Raw genomic sequence first — 21,274 nt, 5'->3', positions numbered from 1 at the left:
ACCGGGAATCGAACCCGTCACCCTCAGCATGGTCATGCTGAATACCCGTGCGTTTACCGCCTCGGCTATATGGGCCCCTCATAAACCTACCTTGGGTGAAAATTAACAGAACAAAACTAAAACGATCAAAATCGGACCTTAGGGGATACTCAAAATAACTGGGACAGGTAAAATTTTCACTTTTTAAAAAGTGTTCAATTCGCTGTAACTTTTCGAAAAGGGCATCAAATATTCTCAATTTTTACTGTAAGTAACTGGTTGTGTATTAGTGGTTCAAATTTGGAAAAGATCGGGCCATTCTACATAAAGTTATAACGATTCTAGAAAAAGGTATAATTATCCGATAGCCAACTTTAAAGTGTTATATCTTCGGATTCAATTCACCGAATGCAATGAAATTTTGATCATTTATGACTAATATAATGAAGTTTGAAAAACAGTTGACGTTATTTGAAATCTATATATATAAAAGTTATTTATAAGAAAAAAAGTTATAGCGATTTCATTCTTTTTTTTTTTTTTTATTTATTGCTCAAATTCATGTAGAGTAAGGACTTCTCCTTATAAATTCCTACAATTAGATTAACTTTGAATACATAAAACTTTGATACATTAACTAAACTAACCTTTACTCGTGTTAATAATTATACTAGTTCCGTGTCGCCAACCATGTCGTGACCTCTCTACGAAAGGATTTGTAATTTCTAATAGATTTGATTTCAGAAGGAAGTAAGTTCCAATTAACAATGCCTCGTACAAAGAGAGTTCTCCCATAGTGAGAGGTATTATGATGACACAATATGAAATTTCGATTGCGCGTTCCCTGAAAAGGTCTTAGTTTGTCAAATAGATACGAGGGTTTTTCAGTATTAACAATATTGAATAATGCAAGACAGTAACGTAGTTTCAAGAAATTTATTCTATGATTTTTTAGTAAATTTATCTATTTTTTTCATATGCATCCCATTACTTTTTCAATTTAATGCCGGCTATTTGGTAGCTTTCTTTTGAAACATAAATATATTCAAGTCAATTAGAGGGAATTTAACTGAACTATAATTACTATCTCGAATTTTGAAACGATGATGAAGTTTTGGATAAATTGGTGTTATAGGGGAAATTGTGTATTTTCGGCAGTTTTGTTCTCTTCGTCATGAGGGGTTTTTTGAAAGCTGTTGAACTCAGAGTTGGCCTCAAATCCTTCCCAACCAAGATGAATTCTATGACCAAGTTTCAGGAAATTTGGTCGACAAAAACCCCTCATGACGAAGAGAACAAATCTGCCGATAATACCCATCGTCACCCTAATCTAATCTAATCGTTATAATTTTCTTTCGTGTAAAGAATTTTAAGTAAAGTCAAAAGTTTTTAATAACTTATTATATAAGTCATAAATGATCAAAATTTCATTGCATTCGGTTAATTGAATCCGGAGATATAACAGCTCAAAGTTGGCTATCGTATAATTATACCTTTTTCTAGAACCTTTATAACTTCGTGTAGAATAGCCCGATCTTTTCCAAATTTTGACCACTATAATTTTGATCCTATAGGACAGATCGGTGAAGTACTAGATTTGTAGTAATGAGCTGAATTTTTGTATGGTGAGAAGGTCAATTCTCCGTTTCTGCAATGAAATGGTGCAAAAAGCGTGGGTATTTATGATTCCTTGCCTAATTTGATGCTGTTTGAGCAAAACTTTGGGCAACAGTGTTGTTGTTTTGTCTATTTCTTTCAACATAAACAACATAGTTATCCAAAGTTTTGCTCAAACAGCGTCAAATTAGGCAAGGAATCATAATACCCACGCTTTTTGTACCATTTCATTGCAGAAACAGAGAACTGATCTTCTCACCATACTAAAATTCAGCTCATAGCTACAAATCTAGTACTACACCGAACGTGCCCCATAGGTCGGATGTTCGTACCTATACGATTTGAGATGTAAATGTGTGGGATCAACCCGTTCTACGAGAGAATTTGAACAACGTTTGCCGTCAAGTGCTGCGAGGCTCTCGTGCGTGATTTTGTTTGACGGATTGAGTTCTAAATCACACCTCACAATGCTTCCGTCGAGCTTCCGCAGAAAACGGAATTCAACAAAAATAGTAAAATAATTATATCAATGTCGTATATGACAGATCGGTTAAGTACTAGATTTGTATTAATGAGCTGGATTTTAGTATGGCGAGAAGGTAAATTCTCCGTTTCTGCAATGAAATGACACAACAAGCGTGGGTATTATGATTCCTTGCCTAATTTGATGCTGCTTGAGCAAAACTTTGGGCAACGTTGTTGTTGTTTTCTTCATTTCTTGCAACATAAACAACGTAGTTTTTCAAAGTTTTGCTCAAACAGCATCAAATTAGGCAAGGAATCATAATACCCACGTTTTTTGCACCATGGAGAAAGAAAGAAACGGAGAAACGAAGAATTGACCTTCTCACCATACTAAAATGCAGCTCATTACAACAAATCTAGTACTACACCGAACGTGCCCCATAGGACAGATCGGTGAAGTACTAGATTTGTAGTAATGAGCTGAATTTTAGTATGGTGAGAAGGTCAATTCTCCGTTTCTGCAATGAAATGGTGCAAAAAGCGTGGGTATTATGATTCCTTGCCTGATTTAATGCTGTTTGAGCAAAACTTTGGGCAACAGTGTTGTTATTTTCTCGATTTCTTGCAACATAAACAACATAGTTATCCAAAGTTTTGCTCAAACAGCATCAAATTAGGCAAGGAATCATAATACCCACGCTTTTTGCACCATTTCATTGCAGAAACGGAGAATTGACCTTCTCACCATACTAAAATTCAGCTCATTACTACAAATCTAGTACTACACCGAACGTGCCCCATTGTTCTTGTCCCAAAAATAAAAAAAACGCTCTACGATCACTACTAAATTCTAACAGAACCATTTTTGCGAAACCAGCATATCGCTGTGTGAGCCAATCTTACCGTGTTGCGTAAAAAAGCGCCGTAAACTTGCATGCAGCTGGGCGTCGGTGTCTCTCATCGTGTTCAACCCACCGACTTGAACGAGAGAGATAAAACAAAGAAAAAAGAGAGGCTTCTCACCGTAATCATTGCGAGCTTTCAATGCGCGTGGCTTGCGCATTAATGGCCCGTTTACATATTTGCTAATTCTACGCGACAGTTCATTTTCGAGCAGTATTGGCGTCAATTTAGCGCAATGTAAACACTTTTTAGCAGACAATAAAATTAGCATGACAAAATCAGAAGCTTCTGAATTCGGTGCTAAAACTAGTGGACAATTATAAGGATATTAGATTGTCCGACACAATTAGCATCATGTAAACGGTCTGTAGACGAACTGTCAGCTAATTATGCCATCACGCCAATTTTACTGGCAGATAGGGGAGTGTTTACATTACGATAGTTTGGTACCAACACAGTCGGACAATTGGGTTGTTTAGTGAACAAAATATTGCTATTTTCTATATCCTAATCGAAAGAGCTCATTTTTCTGAGTATAACGTGATTTTATTGGATTCCAATACCTTTGTTTTGATGGTTAAATTAACAAAACAGTTTTAATTTTCGTGGATAGAATGACAGTTCAATCGATAAAGTGACAGTTCAACCCGAACAAAAAATTTTCCCCATACAAACTTTAAATGCATTTTAAAAATAGTTCCTGAACTCCAAAAATTATGAAATTTTGGATTTCGACTAATTTTTGGGCGGAGAATCCGATTATGAAATAATCCGGATACCCCTAAAGAACCCAATTTATTGTCCCAGATTTAGCAGCTAAATTTTTAGCGGCAATGTAAACGATACTAGCGTGGAATAAATTGTCCGACAGAATATTGTCACGCATTATTATCACATATGTAAACGGGCCATAACCAACCATGCGGGTGCTGACTGTGATGTGCCTACTATCAAGTAGAAATCCTCTACATAGAGATGAGCGGAAGTTAAATATGTCGATTCGGCAACGCTGTTTGTTTTGTTTACAACAGCTTCCAACACTTGCCACAAAGCTAGATGTTCAAACTTTTTGCGTGACTTTATTGTGGTGCAAGTTGTTTTGTATGTTTGCTAATTATATTCAAACTTTTTTTCCCAAATTTTGAAAAAAATAACAGTGAAATTGAAGAAATCTGAAATGCATTGCAAAGAATAGCGCGAATCAAATCGACAGAAGTGAATCAAGCGGCAGCAATGAAAGTTTTTTCGAGAAGATCAGCTACAAAAGTTTCTTCATGTGCATACACTTTTGAAAGCAGAATTAATTAAATATTATCTTCTTACTAAATTTACATATGCCATCAAATTCTCGATAATAAAAATAAATATTTGTAATACGTTTATTGTCGATTGCAATACCGGTCAAACAACGCCTTCCTACAAACGATAAACATGTTCATTTGGCTCACACTTTGACAGTTCTCTCTGCTCGATTGGCTCACAATGGCCACCTCCGCACATCTCTATAATATAGGATTAATACTACCAAGCTGATAGATCTGGCGATCATTGCGTAATATACATACAGGGGGTGGCCAAAATGTTTGGGAAACTTTTTTTCTCACAAAAAAGTTCAACATGCTATAACTTTTTATAGAGTGCACCAAAAAATCTCAAATTTTCACTGTTTGTCAACCTATTATATGTGCATCATTGGTACAAATTTGGGCTCGATTGATTTATGTTTTGCAAAGTTAGAATCGTTCGGGTAAAACGCTATTTTTTAGATAACTCATTTTTCAGCTGTCATATCTCGGAAACCAGTGAACCGAATTGAATGAAATTTTGAACGCACACTAACAATATGTGAATGCTTCACAAACTATTAAAACATAGGTACTTTTTAAACGTTGAAAAAATTTATTATGAATTGAAACTTTTTGGACTTTTCTCGAACAATGTATTTTTTTTATATCAATGTCAATAAATTTTAGTCTTGATATCCAAAGATTTTCCACTTCTGTTCTCAAGTTATCTTTAATCAGATATATTAGAGCCTATTTAGATTGAAGGAAGAACACATTTAGTAATTTTTGTGTGGTATTATAAATTTGACTTATTTTCCTCTATATGGGTAAAAATTTCAACCCGGTATAACTTAATTTGCCGTGAGAAAATATTACATTTTATAACGTCGTATTAAGTATCAATATATTGTTGATAAACGTTAAAAAATTCATTCAATTCGGTTCACTGGTTTCTGAGATGTGACAGTTCAAAAATTAGTTGTCTAAAAAATAGTGTTTTACCCGAACGATTCTAACTTTGCGAAACATAAATCAATCGAGCCCAAATTTGTACCAATGATGCACATATAATAGGTTGACAAACAGTCAAAATTTGAGATTTTTTGGTGCACTCTACAAAAAGTTATAGCATGTTGAACATTTTTGTGAGAGAAAAAAAGTTGACTATCCCAAACATTTTGGCCATCCCCTGTATGTAATAGGTGAATCCGAATGGTCCCCCATTGTAGAGGCGCTGAGTGAGATAAGAAGAAAATCGTTTGTTTACATAAAAAGGTCAATTTTTTGTCGTCAAATTTTACTCATTTTTTGCTCTAGAAGTTTCTATTTTCCATTTGCAATGGCTTCCATTATCATCATTCTTGATGCCCACGCCGACAGACACCGGATTGGCCAGCTAACAAAAAATCCGGAAGATCGCCCGCCGGAGGCATAGCAAGAGCTCCTCAAATTAATCACATAAATTGTTCGTAAGTACCTACCGGATCTAAGCGCATCTGAAAGAGAAGTAAATTTTCTTTCCAAAAAGTGCTCGTTTGTTTCTCTACGATGCGGAATTCGATATGAAAAAGTGAAAAAAGTGCACTTTGCCTATGCTGCGCCATGTGAAATTTTGGTGGAGCCCCGTTTTTCATAGGGTTCTCATTCCTGCCACCAGATGCGGAGGGATCGTTAGCTTCCGTTGGATTTACCTATTGAATGTTAAAAATGCAGTTTTTATTAAACATGTCCTAGCCGGGCTAGTTTGTATTGGACAACATATATTTAATTATATTCTATATCGCGGATGCGCACAACTTATTTGATGATGATCACAACTAAAGCTAGCTCACTTTATTTTTTACAGTAGTAGGGCATTGGTTCCCTCATTAAGCATTATGCTACCGTTTTTGATTGGCTTTAAAATTTAACCAAATAAACCCATATGATCATAAGGATTAGATTGGTCAAGACTCTTTTCAGAATCTTTCTTATTTTTAAAAACGATCAAATGATCGTATATTTTGTTGTTTGACGAAAATTTTCTACCGACTGTATGTACCATGAAAAGCTTAAACGACTGACGTTGGTGATCAAACGGGAACGTATTCGTTTTGGTACCAACAAATCTGAGATTTGGTGATTATTTAGAAAGTGCACCACTTACGGTTTTGGAATACATACCTATACGTAATTCTCAATACTGCATAAATATCAGTTCTCCAGAAGTGTGTCGAATACCAATTTCGAATGTACAGGTACTTTTCTCTTTGTACGTTATATCGAAGTGTACGTTATGTATATCGAAGCAGAGAAAATTTTAATATTTTTTATGCTAGTATTGATGTATTCGACGTGAAATTAATCCCAAATGATGATTTCGATGAAATTCACAAAACCCATAATAAAAAAAACTTGAGTTTTGATGAAAAAGTCATTTCGTTTTTTGTGCTTCGATATAACGTACATTTTGCTTCGATATAACGTACATTTTGCTTCGATATAACGTACACTAAATTTTTCCCCAAATTGCTCTAATTCTGGGTGACAAGGCTAATGCTGCAACAAAACATTGATTTGAGTGATTTCGCAGTTTATCTAAGGGTTATTCGTGGGAAAAATAAAAAAAAATCAATGTTGTACGTTATATCGAAGCAAAATGTACGTTATATCGAATTCGCTATATCGAGGGTACGTTATATCGAAGATTACTTGTATTCTCAATGTTGAACAGGTCTCCTATTGGACCACGCGTCGCCTCTGGGGGTCATGTCTAGCATTTAATATGTATGGCAATGACTGGTTCTTACCTATCCCAGCAAACATTGTTGCTGTATAAGAGTTGAACAAACCACTCTTAAGCAAACTTTAGCTTAAGAAACTGTTGTTCAGCTACTTCTGTTTCTTGGATAGTAGGGTAGGAGTACTACAAGATCACGCGGACAATACGATTAAAGGCATAATAAGACGCAATCAAAGAAAATACAACAACACAGTTAGCCAAACTTTTGCTCAAACAGCATCAAATTAGCCAAGAAATTATAATCATATCACCCACGCCGTTTGCACCATTTCATTGCAGGAATAGAGAAATGATTATCTCACCATACAAAATCCCAGCTCACTACTCTCAGTCTAGTATTTCACTGATTCCGACCTATAGGGCACGATCGGCGAAGTATTAGATTTGTAGTAATTAGCTGAATTTTTGTATGGTGAGAAGGTGAAATCTCCGTTCCTGGAAGTAAATGGTACAAAAGCGTGGGTACAGGACACAATCGATGAAGTACAAGAATTGAAGTAATGAGCTGCATTTTTGTATGGTGAGAAGGCCAATTCTCCGTTTCTGCAATGAAATGGATCAAAAAGCGTGGGTATTATGATTCCTTGCTTAATTTGGTGATGTTTGAGCAAAACTTTGGGTAACCCTGTTGTTGTTTTCTCCATGTCTTGCAACGTTAACAACACAGTTACCCAAAGTTTTGCTCAAACAACATTAAATTAGGCAAGGAATCATAATACCCATGCTTTATGAACCATTTCAATGCAGAAACGGAGAATTGGCCTTCTCACTATACAAAAATTCAGCTCATTACTTCAATTCTAGTACTTCACCGATCATGTCCTATTATGATTCCTCGTCTAATTTGATGCTGTTTGAGTAAAACTTTATAAAACTGTGCAAGAAAATGAAGAAAACAACAGCACAATTTTCCAATGTTTTGCTCAAACGGTATTAAATTAGACAACGAATCATGATATCCACGCTTTTTGCAACATTTTCAGAAACGGAGAATTTACCTTTTTACCATACAAAAGTTCAGCTCATTACTACAAATCTAGTACTTCACCGAACGTGTCCCATTTGAAATGATTTTTGAATGCCTTGACCATCCGTTTTTTTGTGTTTTTTTTTCTCGTAACAGAGTATCAACGCAGAATCAACGTCGCTAATTTGCCATGGGATGTGACCGAGCAGCAGTTGCGTAATTTGTTCAGCGATCATGAGGTCGAGAAGGTGGACATATATCATTACCGCAGGTACACAGTGGCCGCTGTTTTGTTCAAGAACAAAGAAACTAAGGCTGCGGCTCTCGCTGGGAAGGAAAACTTCATGTTCGGTGATCGCCGTCTGCGCATGTACTCGGAACTCACATACATCCGCTATATCAAGCGAGAGCTCGTCGTGACCGCCATTGAAGATGAGAACATGACCGAAGAGCAACTGTGGGATAAGGTCAAGGCTGCTGGAGTGGAACCAACTTCGGTGCTGATCTTCTACCCGTTGGGCTACGTTACCTTGGAGAAGGATTGCGACAAGCCTGCCGTGCTGGAAAAGCTAAAGGCAGCTGGTTTTAATGCGCATGACGTGAACCAACGTGACCAGAACCACCATTTGGATATCTGGCGTGAGGCCACATTATTCTTCCGGAACCGCAATCGCGTGCAGCTTTTGAACATCCCCAGCAAGTGGATTGAAGATAAGGAGGAGATGAAGAAGCAGTGCGCCGAAGGCGGTACCATCATCGAAGCTGTTACAAGTAATGCCGCTCAAAATCCCTCAGTGATTCCCAACTATGCTCGTATCTTCTATGAGACTGAAGAACAGGCCGCCAAAGCTGCAAAGGCTCTGAATGGACGCGTTGTTGAAGGCAAGCGTATCCATGCTCTGTATCCGGGAATTGTTTTGATGCCCAACTACAAGACTTCGGTCTATGTTACGTCGTTGAGTAAGGGCGTCACGGAAGAGCAGGTCTACGACTACTTCAAGCAATTTGGCGAAATCGAGTTCACCAGCCGTCGCAACTGCGGCGATGCTGCTATAATCTGTTTCAAGAACGCTGCTTCCGTTGATAAGGCACTTGCATGCACCACCTTCCCGGCTCCTACCGAGGAGAACAAGGATGCTACCAAGGAGGTCGTTGTTAAGAAATACGATGGCCCATTGGTACTACGCCCGTTTACCTTCAAACGCAAGCTGGAGTCCACAGAGGGAGAAAAAGTAAAAACTGAAAAAACCAAAGAGCAACGAAGTGTGCTGCATAAGTTGAAGGCTTACCATCCGATCTACGTTGGCAACGTGCCGTTCAATTGTCCACCTTTGGAACTAAAGCAATACTTCGCCCAGCATGGACCAATCAAGTTCATGTTCTCGCCACAAATTTTCTCCTACCGCAACAGCGCACCACATCCCGTGAAGACGTTTATCGTCTACTATATGAACCGTGAAAGCCAGCAGAACGCTGTCCGCTTCTTCGATCATAAGTTCTTCGGTGGCCACCGATTGCATGTGCTTCCACTGCGTGGAGCACAATGCATGGATGTTAAGAAGACCATCAAGATGACCCAGCTGCCATCCAGTAAGTATTATTTATACTCGTATGGAACTCTTCCATCCTTCAAGAAAATTTGTAAACAACTATTGTTCGACCAAATCACAGCTAATATTTACCCGTAAATGCTCTTTTTATTAGATATCCAATCTTCATACATGCGTTTTTCTTTTATTTTACAGTGTCTGAGGATGCTTTGTTCAAGAAAATCAAACCATTCGTTGGCAAGATCAATCGCATCGTGAAGAAGGTTCGGTTTGAAGCGTTTATCGAACTGGAAGATACCGCTGATGTCGTGAAATTGATGAAGACTGAAACCCCAAACCATCCCCTGCCGAAAAGCAAGATGGAACAGCTCACTACCCCGATCAGCGTTCGCTTATACGATGAGGACGATGTTCGCATTTTGAACGGCATTGCGAAGATCGTCGAAAAGAACCCAGACATGTTGAAGAAGACTGTTCTACCACTCAACAAGCGCCCACGAATGGACTTCGGCGGCCCAGGTAAGGTTTCGGATACTGTTTTGGAACTATTTTTGCATTTCAGAATAGGATGACGAAGGGTATTATCGGCAGGTTTGTTCTCTTCGTCATGGGGGGTTTTCGTGGGCCGAATTGCCTGAAATTTTGGCATATAATTCAGCTTGATTGAGAAGGATTTAAGACAAACTCTGAGACCAACACTGCCCAAAACTGCATATTTGTAACATTTGCATATTTTGCTGGTATAAAGATAATATCTATCGAGGATCACCATCAAATCACAAGTACAGTGACCCCACACCGATGAATCACCTTAATTTTGTACACTATTTATGATCACCGTGTTGATCAGATGAGTGATCTATAAACTGTGGTCATTTTTGCCGATTCATAAATTGTGGGGTCACTGTACTTTCGACTACCTGAATAAAATTTTTAAGTTTGTTCTAGGATTTATGAAAAAAAAAATACCAAGTCATTTTGTCTCAACTCAATAGGACAGATCGGTGAAGTACTAGATTTGTAGTAATGAGCTGAATTTTAGTATGGTGAGAAGGTCAATTCTCCGTTTCTGCAATGGAACGGTGCAAAATGCGTGGGTATTATGATTCCTTGCCTAATTTGATGCTGTTTGAGCAAAACTTTGGGCAACAGTGTTGTTGTTTTCTCCATTTCTTGAAACATAAACAACATAGTTATCCAAAGTTTTGCTCAAACAGCATCAAATTAGACAAGGATTCATAATACCCACGCTTTTTGCACCATCTTATTGCAGAAACGGAGAATTGACCTTCTCACCATACTAAAATTCAGCTCATTACTACAAATCTAGTACTACACCGAACGTGCCCCATTGGCTTCTTTAGCGGTGTTGAGATAATTCCATATTCAAAATCTGCATGCGAAATCCAAATTTTCATGAATTTTGGTGCCCGGGAACCTATTTGAAAATCAGTTTGAAGTTTGTATGGGAGCGATTTGTCGAATCACTCCTCGTCGCATTTTGTACTGGGCGGAGCTGTCAAGCAGTTGGCCAGCTGTCAAAAGGTGATTTCGAAAAATCTCTTCGAAATCGATTATAGGTACCAAAATGAAGTTCTAAAAATCTGAAAAAAATCATGGTGGTTCAGAAAAAGGTGCTCTTTCGTTTAAAATCAAAAAATCAATACATTTTTCTTAACCTTTCAGGACGCGCGCCATCAAGCAACCGAAACTGCACCGCGCTCGCGCTGTATACGACGACCGAGGTTTTTTGATAGTGTTGTACTTTTTACAACAGCGCGCGTCCTGGAGGGTTAATTTAAAAACCCAATAGGACAGTTCGGTGAAGTACTAGATTTGTAGTAATGAGCTGAATTTTAGTATGGTGAGAAGGTCAATTCTCCGTTTCTGCAATGAAATGGTGCAAAAAGCGTGGGTATTATGATTCCTTGCCTAATTTGATGCTGTTTGAGCAAAACTTTGGGCAACAGTGTTGTTATTTTCTCCATTTCTTGCAACATAAACAACATAGTTATCCACAATTTTGATCAAACAGCATCAAATTAGGCAAGGAATCATAATACCCACGCTTTTTGCACCATTTCATTGCAGAAACGGAGAATTGATATTCTCACCATACTAAAATTCAGCTCATTACTACAAATCTAGTACTACATCGAACGTGCCCCATAGGAGGCAATCAGTGAAGTACTACATTGAAAGTAGTGAGCTGGATTTTTGTATGGCGAGATGATCAATTCTCCATTTCTGCAAAGAAATGGTGCAAACAGCGTGGGTTATATGATTTATTGACTAATTTGATGCTGTTTGAGTAAAAGTTTGGATAACTGTGTTGTTGAAGTTGCAGGAAAAAATAATACAACAACACAGTTATTCAAACTTTTGCTCAAATAGCATCAAATTAGCCAATAAATCATATAACCTACGCTGTTTGCACCATTTCATTGCAGAAATGGAGAATTGATCATCTCACCATACAAAAATCCAGCTCACTACTTTCAATCTAGTACTTCACTGATTGCCTCCTATTGATCAATGTTATCGCATAACAGTCACACTGGTAAAATAGACTGGCTTTAAAGGGTGTCATCAATCATTATCAGGTCCGATTTATTTTCTGACAATTCGTCTAGCATTTATAAGTTGAGCTGTAGAAAAATCTAGGGTATCTCGCCACTTGGGCGATGGCTTCTATATTCGTCTGTTTTCCACTATAACTCAGTCAATTTTGAACCAATTGACTTGAAATGTTGTACACGGGTAGATACTATACCTATCTCACCACATTCCAAAAGTTGTGTCAATTGGTTCAAATTTGACTGAGTTATAGTGGAAAACAGACGAATATAGAAGCCACCGCCCAAGTGGCGCGATTCCCTATTGCTATGCGATTGATTATGAATTTATAAGAAATATTTAAAATTTAGGGCTATTTCCATAGTATTAAAAGTTCAATCTTTGGGCTCCATTTTCTCCTATGCCTACTTTTATTGAATGTTACTCATATGCGATTATGGGCAGAACAGATTAAAAAAAAAACCATGACGAAGAGAACAAAACTGCCGAAAATACGTAAGTTCCCCTATATGGAATGGATAATACTATTCTGTTGTCCAACAATATCGCTGCTGCAATTAATGTGCATTAAGGATTGTCTAATAACAAAACTTTTATCCTAGAAATCCCTTCTTCTTCTAGTTATTTCGCCTTGGCATTAGCAATAGGACAGATCGGTGAAGTACTAGATTTGTAGTAATGAGCTGAATTTTAGTATGGTGAGAAGGTCAATTCTTCGTTTCTGCAGTGAAATGGTGCAAAAAGCGTGGGTATTAGGGTAAAAACACTAGACTTCGCCCCCCTAAAATTCTGCTCTAATCTGCCACTTCATACAAAAAAAAAAATTGAATTTGTATGGAGGGGACGAAGACTAGAGCAGTGGCGAAGTCTAGTGCTTTTACTCTATGATTCCTTGCCTAATTGGATGGAGTTTGAGCAAAACTTTGTGCAACAGTGTTGTTGTTTTTCTCCATTCCTTGCAACATAAACAACATAGGGTAATGGTTCCCTTATTAAGCATGTGGCTCCCATTTTCATCCTACGAAAAACAAAGGATTGAAGCGCTGTTTGTATTGTTTATTTTTGTATTTTTTGTTAGAAGTGAGCACCCATGAAAACAAAAAGAACGGAACCAATCGATGCCGTAATCGCTTGTACAGTCAGGTCTTTTTTTACGCGGTTTTCATTTACGCGGCCGCGTAAAACAAATCTACTTACAAAAAAAAATGTCATCGTCTTATTTTTGCATGATTCGTCGAGAAATGGTGAGACTTTTTTTACGCGGTTTTTCGAATTTTGAACTGAGTTTTTTTTTACGCGGTACGTATCCCCCGCGTAAAAAAAACCTGACTGTATTCGAATAGGATGAATATGGGAGCGTGAGATTACTGATGGTACACGTACCCAAGTTATCCACCAAAGTTTTGCTCAAACAGCATCAAATTAGGCAAGGAATCATACCCACGCTTTTTGTACCATTTCATTGCAGAAACAGAGAACTGACTTTCGCACCATACTAAAATTCGGGTCTGGTATGTTTGGCATAAGGCCGTTTGGCATAAAGGACGTTTGGCATGAGGCGACATTTGACCGTAAACATCGAATTGATCCGTTACCGTGTGTGATCCATAACTGTGTATCCACGGTAATATGCAGACAAGGATGATTTGCTGGGTAGAACCATTACCGGAATTTAAATTGCTTGTATCGATAAAGAACAACCTATATACAAAAGAAGAAACATTCCCCTTCAGGAAAAAAAAATCATATTCATGAAAGCAAAAGGTTATTTCGAAAATAAGAGATCCAAAATAATGCTCCACTAACAAGGTCGCCTTCTTTCCATTGAAGGTTGTTCTTTAATTTTTCTCCAGAGGGAAAATATATTTCACATATTCTTTGTGCCAAACGTCCTTATGCCAAATGTCCTTATGCCAAACGTACCAGACCTCTAAAATTCAGCTCATTACTACGAATCCAGTACTACACCGAACGTGCCCCATTTGTAAATCGCGCGCATATTGAAAGTTGTTGCGATCCTAAGACCGCTTTTTTTATATTTGTTTTGTTTCCGCTGCCTATGATAGCATATGAGTCTCATATTTGCTCAGTTTCCTCAGTTTCCGTCTGTTATCAATGTACAAAAATTTGGAATATGGAATATATTTTTATTTTTTTACAAGATTGACGCAATTGCCCAACGGTTGAGAGCTGACTCAGTTACTTTCTTGCAACATCTTGGCCAGACTCTGGAACGACAACCCGTCTCCCGCTCCAGAGGGTCTGCGTGGTTTATTGGTTTATAAATGACACTTTATCCCAATTTGTTTACTTGAACCAACTAATATGTATCTATTTTGATCAGTGTGCTTCTAATAGGAAGCAATCAGTGAAGTACTAGATTGAAAGTAGTGAGCTGGATTTTTGTATGGTGAGATGATCAGTTCTCCGAAATGGTGCAAACAGCTTGGGTTATATGATTTCTTGCCTAATTTGATGCTGTTTGAGCAAAAGTTTGGGTGACTGCGTTGTTGTATTATTTATTTCTTGCAACTTCAACAACACAGTTACCCAAACTTTTGCTCAAACAGCATCAAATTATGCAAGGAATCATATAACCCACGCTGTTTGCACCATTTCATTGCAAAAACGGAGAACTGATCATCTCACCATACAAAAATCCAGCTCACTACTTTCAATCTAGTACTTCACTGATTGCTTCCTATTTGGCCACTTCCATAAGGAATACACGTGATTGGCCAAAATAGAAACCAAAGTTGAAAATATGGCCAAAACTGCGGCAATGTTTCCATTTTGGCCAGTGCTACTTTTAATACACGCATTTTTCCTTCAAAATATAGATTGAAACCTTTCATTTGACACATTGGTTGTTTTCATAGGATTATTGGATATTTTTTATAAAAAATGATTTCCCCTAGACGGGCCAAACTCGGTGCCCGCACCCTACAGCAATCGACTTTTGCTTAGAATGGCCAAATTCCTCGATTTACCCTAATAATAAATGGATAGCCCCTTGAAAGTTTTTAAGTATTTCTGTTAAAAAAAAACTAACTAGCTATCAGCTGCGAGTGATCGAATTGAATACCTCCCTCATTAGCTATTTGTTTTATATAAAATCTATGAAGTTATGCCTATTGGACGCAGTGGCTTAATTTTCCCAACAGGGGAGGAAAAAAAATTCTTGATTTTAAGATCTTGTTCGATCACAATAGCGAAAAAAATGATTTGCTAGTTTAATTGAAATTATGTTTCATTTTACAGGTTTTAATCAAGGCCCTGGAGGCTTCAATCCCAATATGAACAATCCAAATGCTATCCAAGATTTGTTGCGCCTTGCGTTTTTGTCCGGCAAGAACGTTGGCGAGAGTCTGGCTTCTAACCAGAGCTCGTTCGGATCTGACTCATCAATCGCCAATTCCACCAACTTTGGCGACGGCAGTTTTGGTAACCGTAACCGCAACAGCCAAGGCGGTAACCAAGGTAACATTCGTGGTCAAGGAAAAATGAACCAGAATTCTGGTGGCAACAATAATGCCGGAGGTAACAATTTCCAAGGTTCCCCAGGAAATCAAAACCGTGGTGGACAAAACATGAATCGTGTTAATCAGCAGAACCAGAACCGTAGTGGTATTATGAACACGAGTAACATGAATCAGAGCGGAGGTAATTTCAATCGCCCTCAGCAAAATAAGCCAATGAACATGAAAACCGGCAATCAAAATCGCAATAATCAGGTTGGTGGTTTCAATATGAACCGCAACCAAAATAACAGCAGTTTTGATAACGACAATTCCTTTGGCGGAGGAAATAACTTTGGCAACAACCGCAGCAACAATTTTTCCAATGATAGTTTTGGAATCGACGATAATAACTTTGATAACAATGGCAGCAATAACTTCTCGAACGACAACTACGGTGGCAATACTAGCCGTAACTTCGGTGGTAACATGCGCAACCAGAACGATAACTTCAACTCGTTCGGTAGCGGAAATAATAGTGGCAGCACCGGTGGAAACAATCGCTTCATCAACGATGGGAACAATTACAAAAGCAGTTTTAACAACCGCAGCAACCAAAACAATAGTTTTGACAACGGTAACAACTTTTCTGGCAATAAGGGTGGCAATTTCGGCAACCGTCAGAACAAATCTTTCAACCAGAGTGGCAACCAGGGAGGTGGTATGTCGTTTGGTGAATTTAATTCGAATAATTCCAACCGTAGCGGTAATTTCGGGGCAAACAATTCTGGGTTCAGTCCTGGCAATGCCGGAGGAAACAAATGGAACAACAATTCCCAACAGTCCAATACTGGCAGCCGCCTCGCTGGTAGCATTTTCAGTCGACGCTTTTAAACAGCTAATGTAAGGAAAAGTTTATTTTTACTTAACGATTAGTGTTTATGATTTCTTCTATCCCAATGGGGATGCCAGAAGGCCTGTCTAGGAAGCGTACTCTTTCTAGGTTTAGGCACAAGAGACAAATGTATACTATTTTTAAGTCAACCGCGCATTTCTTAACACAAATGAGACGAATGAAAATAATAATAATTTACTGTTCTTTTTACAAAATTTGTATTTTCAAATGTCGGTGCACTTCTAATGAGGTTAGCGACCGTATCCAAGACATATTCACAAAAATGAATGCTAATATGTACATAGATTTCTTGACATCTTCGCGATGGACATTATAACAACATAAACATTATAAAATGAACAACTATTAGATTGTTATACTAATGTTAAACTGAAATAAAATGTGTAATACTGAAGTTAAATCAAATTCAATTTGTTTTTTTTTTCCAATAACAAATTCCGGTTTTCAAACGAAGTACATTTTCTGCGGGTTCCTTACTAACCATCCTGTGCTGTAGAGCCAGTAGCGCACTGTAGCATAAATTGTGTAAAAAAATAAAATTGAACTTACCCGATTTTCGATTTGTTCGGTTTATTTTGCACGGCCGTGCAAAAAAAAAATCCAAACATTTTTTTTTTGTTACCGTAAAACGGGGCGAATAGAAACACCGTCCAGCATACTTAGACTAGTAATCCTACTTTATAGAGAAGGCAATTGTGAGCCAATCGAGCAGAGAGAACTGTCAAAGTGTGAGCCAAATGAACATGTTTATCGTTTGTAGGAAGGCGTTGATTGAACGGTATTGCAATCGACAATAAACGTATTACAAATCTAGATTGAGTTTAAATAAGGGCGAAAGTAACATGAGAGAGTTCTCTTCATCGACTCTCTCTTCTTCAAATTAAAGTGACAAGATGCAAGTATGGCTGCGCTTTTTAGTCATAAATCGCTAGGTTGCGATGCAATCTAGCGTCTAAGTGTAAAAAAGTTCGATTGAATTTGCATCTTGTCACTTTAATTTTCAGATGAGAGAGTCTATGAAGAGAACTCTCTCATGTTACGTTCGCCCTTATTTAAACTCAATCTAGAAATATTTATTTTTATTATCGAGAATTTGATGGCATATGTAAATTTAGTAAGAAGATAATATTTAATAGGACAGATCGGCGAAGTACTAGATTTGTAGTAATGAGCTGAATTTTAGTATGGTGAGAAGGTCAGTTCTCCGTTTCTGCAATGAAATGGTGCAAAAAGCGTGGGTAGGGGTAGGCGGGGCATTATGGACACCCGGGGCAGAATGGACACCCTCAATATTTTGAAATATGCGAACTTTTTTGAACTTTTAATGAATGGAGAATATAGTCCATTTGTCTAGAACGTAGTTTCAGGAAAGAAACATTCGAAATTAAAATTATACTTGATTTTACACGAAAAAGTTGCGTCCTCCGTTTTTTGTGCATGGAAATTATAATTTTCACACCATCTAAAATAAGGTTTAGTGATTAATTTATTGCAGGCCGATTAAAACCTGATATTTCTAAAACACATGCAAGTAGTTTTGCTGTATGTACATGCTTAACATGTTTATATTTTCTTCTTTATTATATCAAAAATCAAGTTTGGAAATATCTTCTGCTGCCGGGGCAAAATGGACACTCACCTTTTTGAAAGAAGCGGCAAGGGAAAAATATAACCTAAATCACAAACCAATCAAATTCTTCGATTTCAGTATATTTTCGGTTAAAAGTTCACTATAGTAGACATAGGGTGAAACAAATTGGTCAAAAAACGACAGCAGCGGAAAATAGTTGTTCTAGGCACAGCTGTACCTGCCGACAAAAACGAAGCTTTATCCAAAACAGCCTGAATTTAAATTAACTTAACAAAAATGAACTACTTCGGCGTATTATTCATTCATAATAGTTGTTTTGCAATGAAATTACTTTATAGGTGTAAATAATGTACGAAATTTGTAAAAGTCTCATGGTGTCCATAATGCCCCATGGGGGTGTCCATTCTGCCCCGTATGCTTGAAGACGGTCATGAAAAACTAACATTTTTCATAACATTTTTTGAAGTGGATAAATCATTTTTCTTCGTGAGCATTCTTATGCAATAGATGCTAAATAGTCTTTAAAAGGATACATGTATCAAAAAACTAAACTTTTTTGACATCTTGCTAGGTAAAATTGGCAAAAACCTTAGGGTGTCCATATTGCCCCGCCTACCCCTATTATGATTCCTTGCCTAGGGTATTGGTTCCCTTATTAAGCATGTGGCTCCCATTTTCATCTCACGAAAAACAAAGGATTGAAGCGCTGTTTGTGTTGTTTCTTATTTTTGTATTTTTTGTTAGAAGTGAGCACCCATGAAAACAAAAAGAACGGAGTCAATCGGTGCCGTAATAGGAAGCAATCAGTGAAGTACTAGATTGAAAGTAGTGAGCTGGATTTTTGTATGGTGAGATGATCAGTTCTCCATTTCTGTAATGAAATGGTACAAACAGCGTGGGTTATATGATTTCTTGACTAATTTGATGCTATTTGAGCAAAAGTTTGGTAACTGTGTTGTTGTATTATTTATTTCTTGCAACTTCAACAACACAGTTATTAAAACTTTTGCTCAAACAGCATTAAATGGGGCACGTTCGGTGTAGTACTAGATTTGTAGTAATGAGCTGAATTTTAGTATGGTGAGAAGGTCCATTCTCCGTTTTTGCAATTAAATGGTGCAAAAAGCGTGGGTATTAGGCTGACACAAATTTCGATTTTCTCTTATGTCCCCGCCCCCTCGGAAAATTTTGGTCAAAATTCTACATTTTGAGGGGGGACAACAATAAATTATTCAAGAAATTTTAAAATTTCAAGGTGAAATTAGAGTTGCACAGAAAATTTCTTAACAAATCCGATGAGTTTATAGATTTTGCCAAACTGCTTGGGTATTACTTCGTCAAATACATTTATTATTTATTGTCCTCCCCCTTAGCGAGCCAACGAGTATTGTGACAAAAGAAGAAAATGAGATTTGTTCCGGCCTTATGATTCCTTGCCTAATTTGATGCTGTTTGAGCAAAACTTTGGATAACTTTATTGTTTATGTTGCAAGAAATGACGAAAACAACAACACTGTTGCCCAAAATTTTGCTCAAACAGCATCAAATTAGGCAAGGAATCATAATACCCACGCTTTTTGCACCATTTCATTGCAAAAACGGAGAATGGACCTTCTCACCATACTAAAATTCAGCTCATTACTACAAATCTAGTACTACACCGATCTGTCCTATTAGGCAAGAAACCATATAACCCACGCTGTTTGCACCATTTCATTGCAGAAATGGAGAACTGATCATCTCACCATACAAAAATCCAGCTCACTACTTTCAATCTAGTACTTCACTGATTGTGTCTTATTGCTCGTTTTCGATTAGGATGAAAATGGGAGCATGAGATTACTGATGGCACACATACCCTAATTTGATGCTGTTTGAGCAAAACTTTGGGCAACAGTGTTGTTGTTTTCTCCATTTCTTGCAACATAAACAACATAGTTATCCAAAGTTTTGCTCAAACAGCATTAAAATAAGCAAGGAATCATAATACCCACGCTTTTTGCACCATTTCATTGCAGGAACGGAGAACTGACCGTCTCACCATACTAAAATTCAGCTTATTACTACAAATCTAGTACTACACCGAACGTGCCCCATTGTTCAGTGGGTAGGTTTTCGTATAAAACATTTTACATTCATGTTGACTTGTACCTTATATTGATTCAAATATTAACAAATTTTACCATTGATTTAATCTACTTTTAGTCATTAGGACGACAACTGGATCTACTGGATCTAGAACTGTAGGTACTGTAACAACTTAGTCGGTGAACGCGTAACCATTGAGAAAGACCATGCTTACGTAACTTGAGTTCGATATTTGGTAAGCTACAGGACCATCCGTAATGGAAATCCCCTTGGCTTCCCAGAGTGAAACGCATCTTAGTGGCTGCAGTGCGATGTACGAATGCAAAAAATATTAACAGGCAGAGCTCTCAGAGAAGCACCAGTCCCAGCTAGAACGCATTACGACAATGGAGCATTGGTTCCTGCATGGTAAGTATGTTCGATTCTTTGACAAATAGTGACAAGAATGTGCTGATATTTCGATGTGAGCGTTGATTTATTTCAATGCAAAATAAAGCAACCTTAAACCTATATAAATTCTATTAAATGCCCTAAAACAAACCGATAGTCCTACCGTTTACCCCCGTTGTTTTGAACGACACCTCATGCAAATCAACGGGGTTTATTTTTTTAATTTGAACTTGTAGTAACCCTATGAGCATCGAAAAACATACTGCTGGTAACCTTATGTTGTTTTGTTTTAATTATGCGTTCCGTTTCACCCCGTTCCATAAGCATAATGAATTTGCATTGAATTTATTTTTAGTTTGACCGACGTGCATGTTACCGGTGGTCAATAGTGTTCAGATTAGAAGCGGTAAAACCAACGGCGGTAGACGGTATAGCCAGCGTATAGTTTTTGATGTTATTTCTTCTAGAGTTGCCTCTGAGAGTTTGTTGTCGATTTAGGTAGAGACTTTATATAGAGACATGCAACGACGACTTCTTTTGACTGTTGTTCTTCTTCTTCGCCAGACTTTGTTTTCATACTTTTGCTGGCGTGCTCGATAGGTACCGTGATTTCGGGTGAAATTGATCACTTTTCACTGTTTTTAGCGTTCAATTTTTAAACAGTTGACGATAATATCAACCTCAATACTTTGAAACAAGTACTAC

The 21,274-nt window shown here is 37.6% G+C and overlaps 1 protein-coding gene and 1 long non-coding RNA gene across 2 annotated transcripts in view; one reads left to right on the top strand and one right to left on the bottom strand.

Moving 5' to 3' along the window:
• LOC109419656 (uncharacterized) overlaps positions 1-16,905 on the top strand; it is a 31,919-nt gene extending 15,014 nt beyond the window's left edge. The window contains exons 3-5 of the mRNA XM_019693889.4: positions 8,156-9,589; positions 9,745-10,068; positions 15,388-16,905. Of these exons, the coding sequence (XP_019549434.3) occupies positions 8,156-9,589; positions 9,745-10,068; positions 15,388-16,478 (2,849 nt within the window). The 3' untranslated portion in view covers positions 16,479-16,905. The remainder of the gene's footprint in view (positions 1-8,155; positions 9,590-9,744; positions 10,069-15,387) is intronic.
• A 164-nt stretch (positions 16,906-17,069) lies between these two features.
• LOC134285377 (uncharacterized) overlaps positions 17,070-21,274 on the bottom strand; it is a 68,276-nt gene continuing 64,071 nt past the window's right edge. Inside the window, exon 2 of the long non-coding RNA XR_009996323.1 lies at positions 17,070-19,513. This is a non-coding gene — a long non-coding RNA (uncharacterized LOC134285377). The remainder of the gene's footprint in view (positions 19,514-21,274) is intronic.

The sequence above is a fragment of the Aedes albopictus genome, chromosome 1 (genome assembly GCF_035046485.1).
Source record: "Aedes albopictus strain Foshan chromosome 1, AalbF5, whole genome shotgun sequence".
Taxonomy (NCBI): Eukaryota; Metazoa; Arthropoda; class Insecta; order Diptera; family Culicidae; genus Aedes; species Aedes albopictus.
This window is presented reverse-complemented; position numbering and strand designations above follow the sequence as displayed.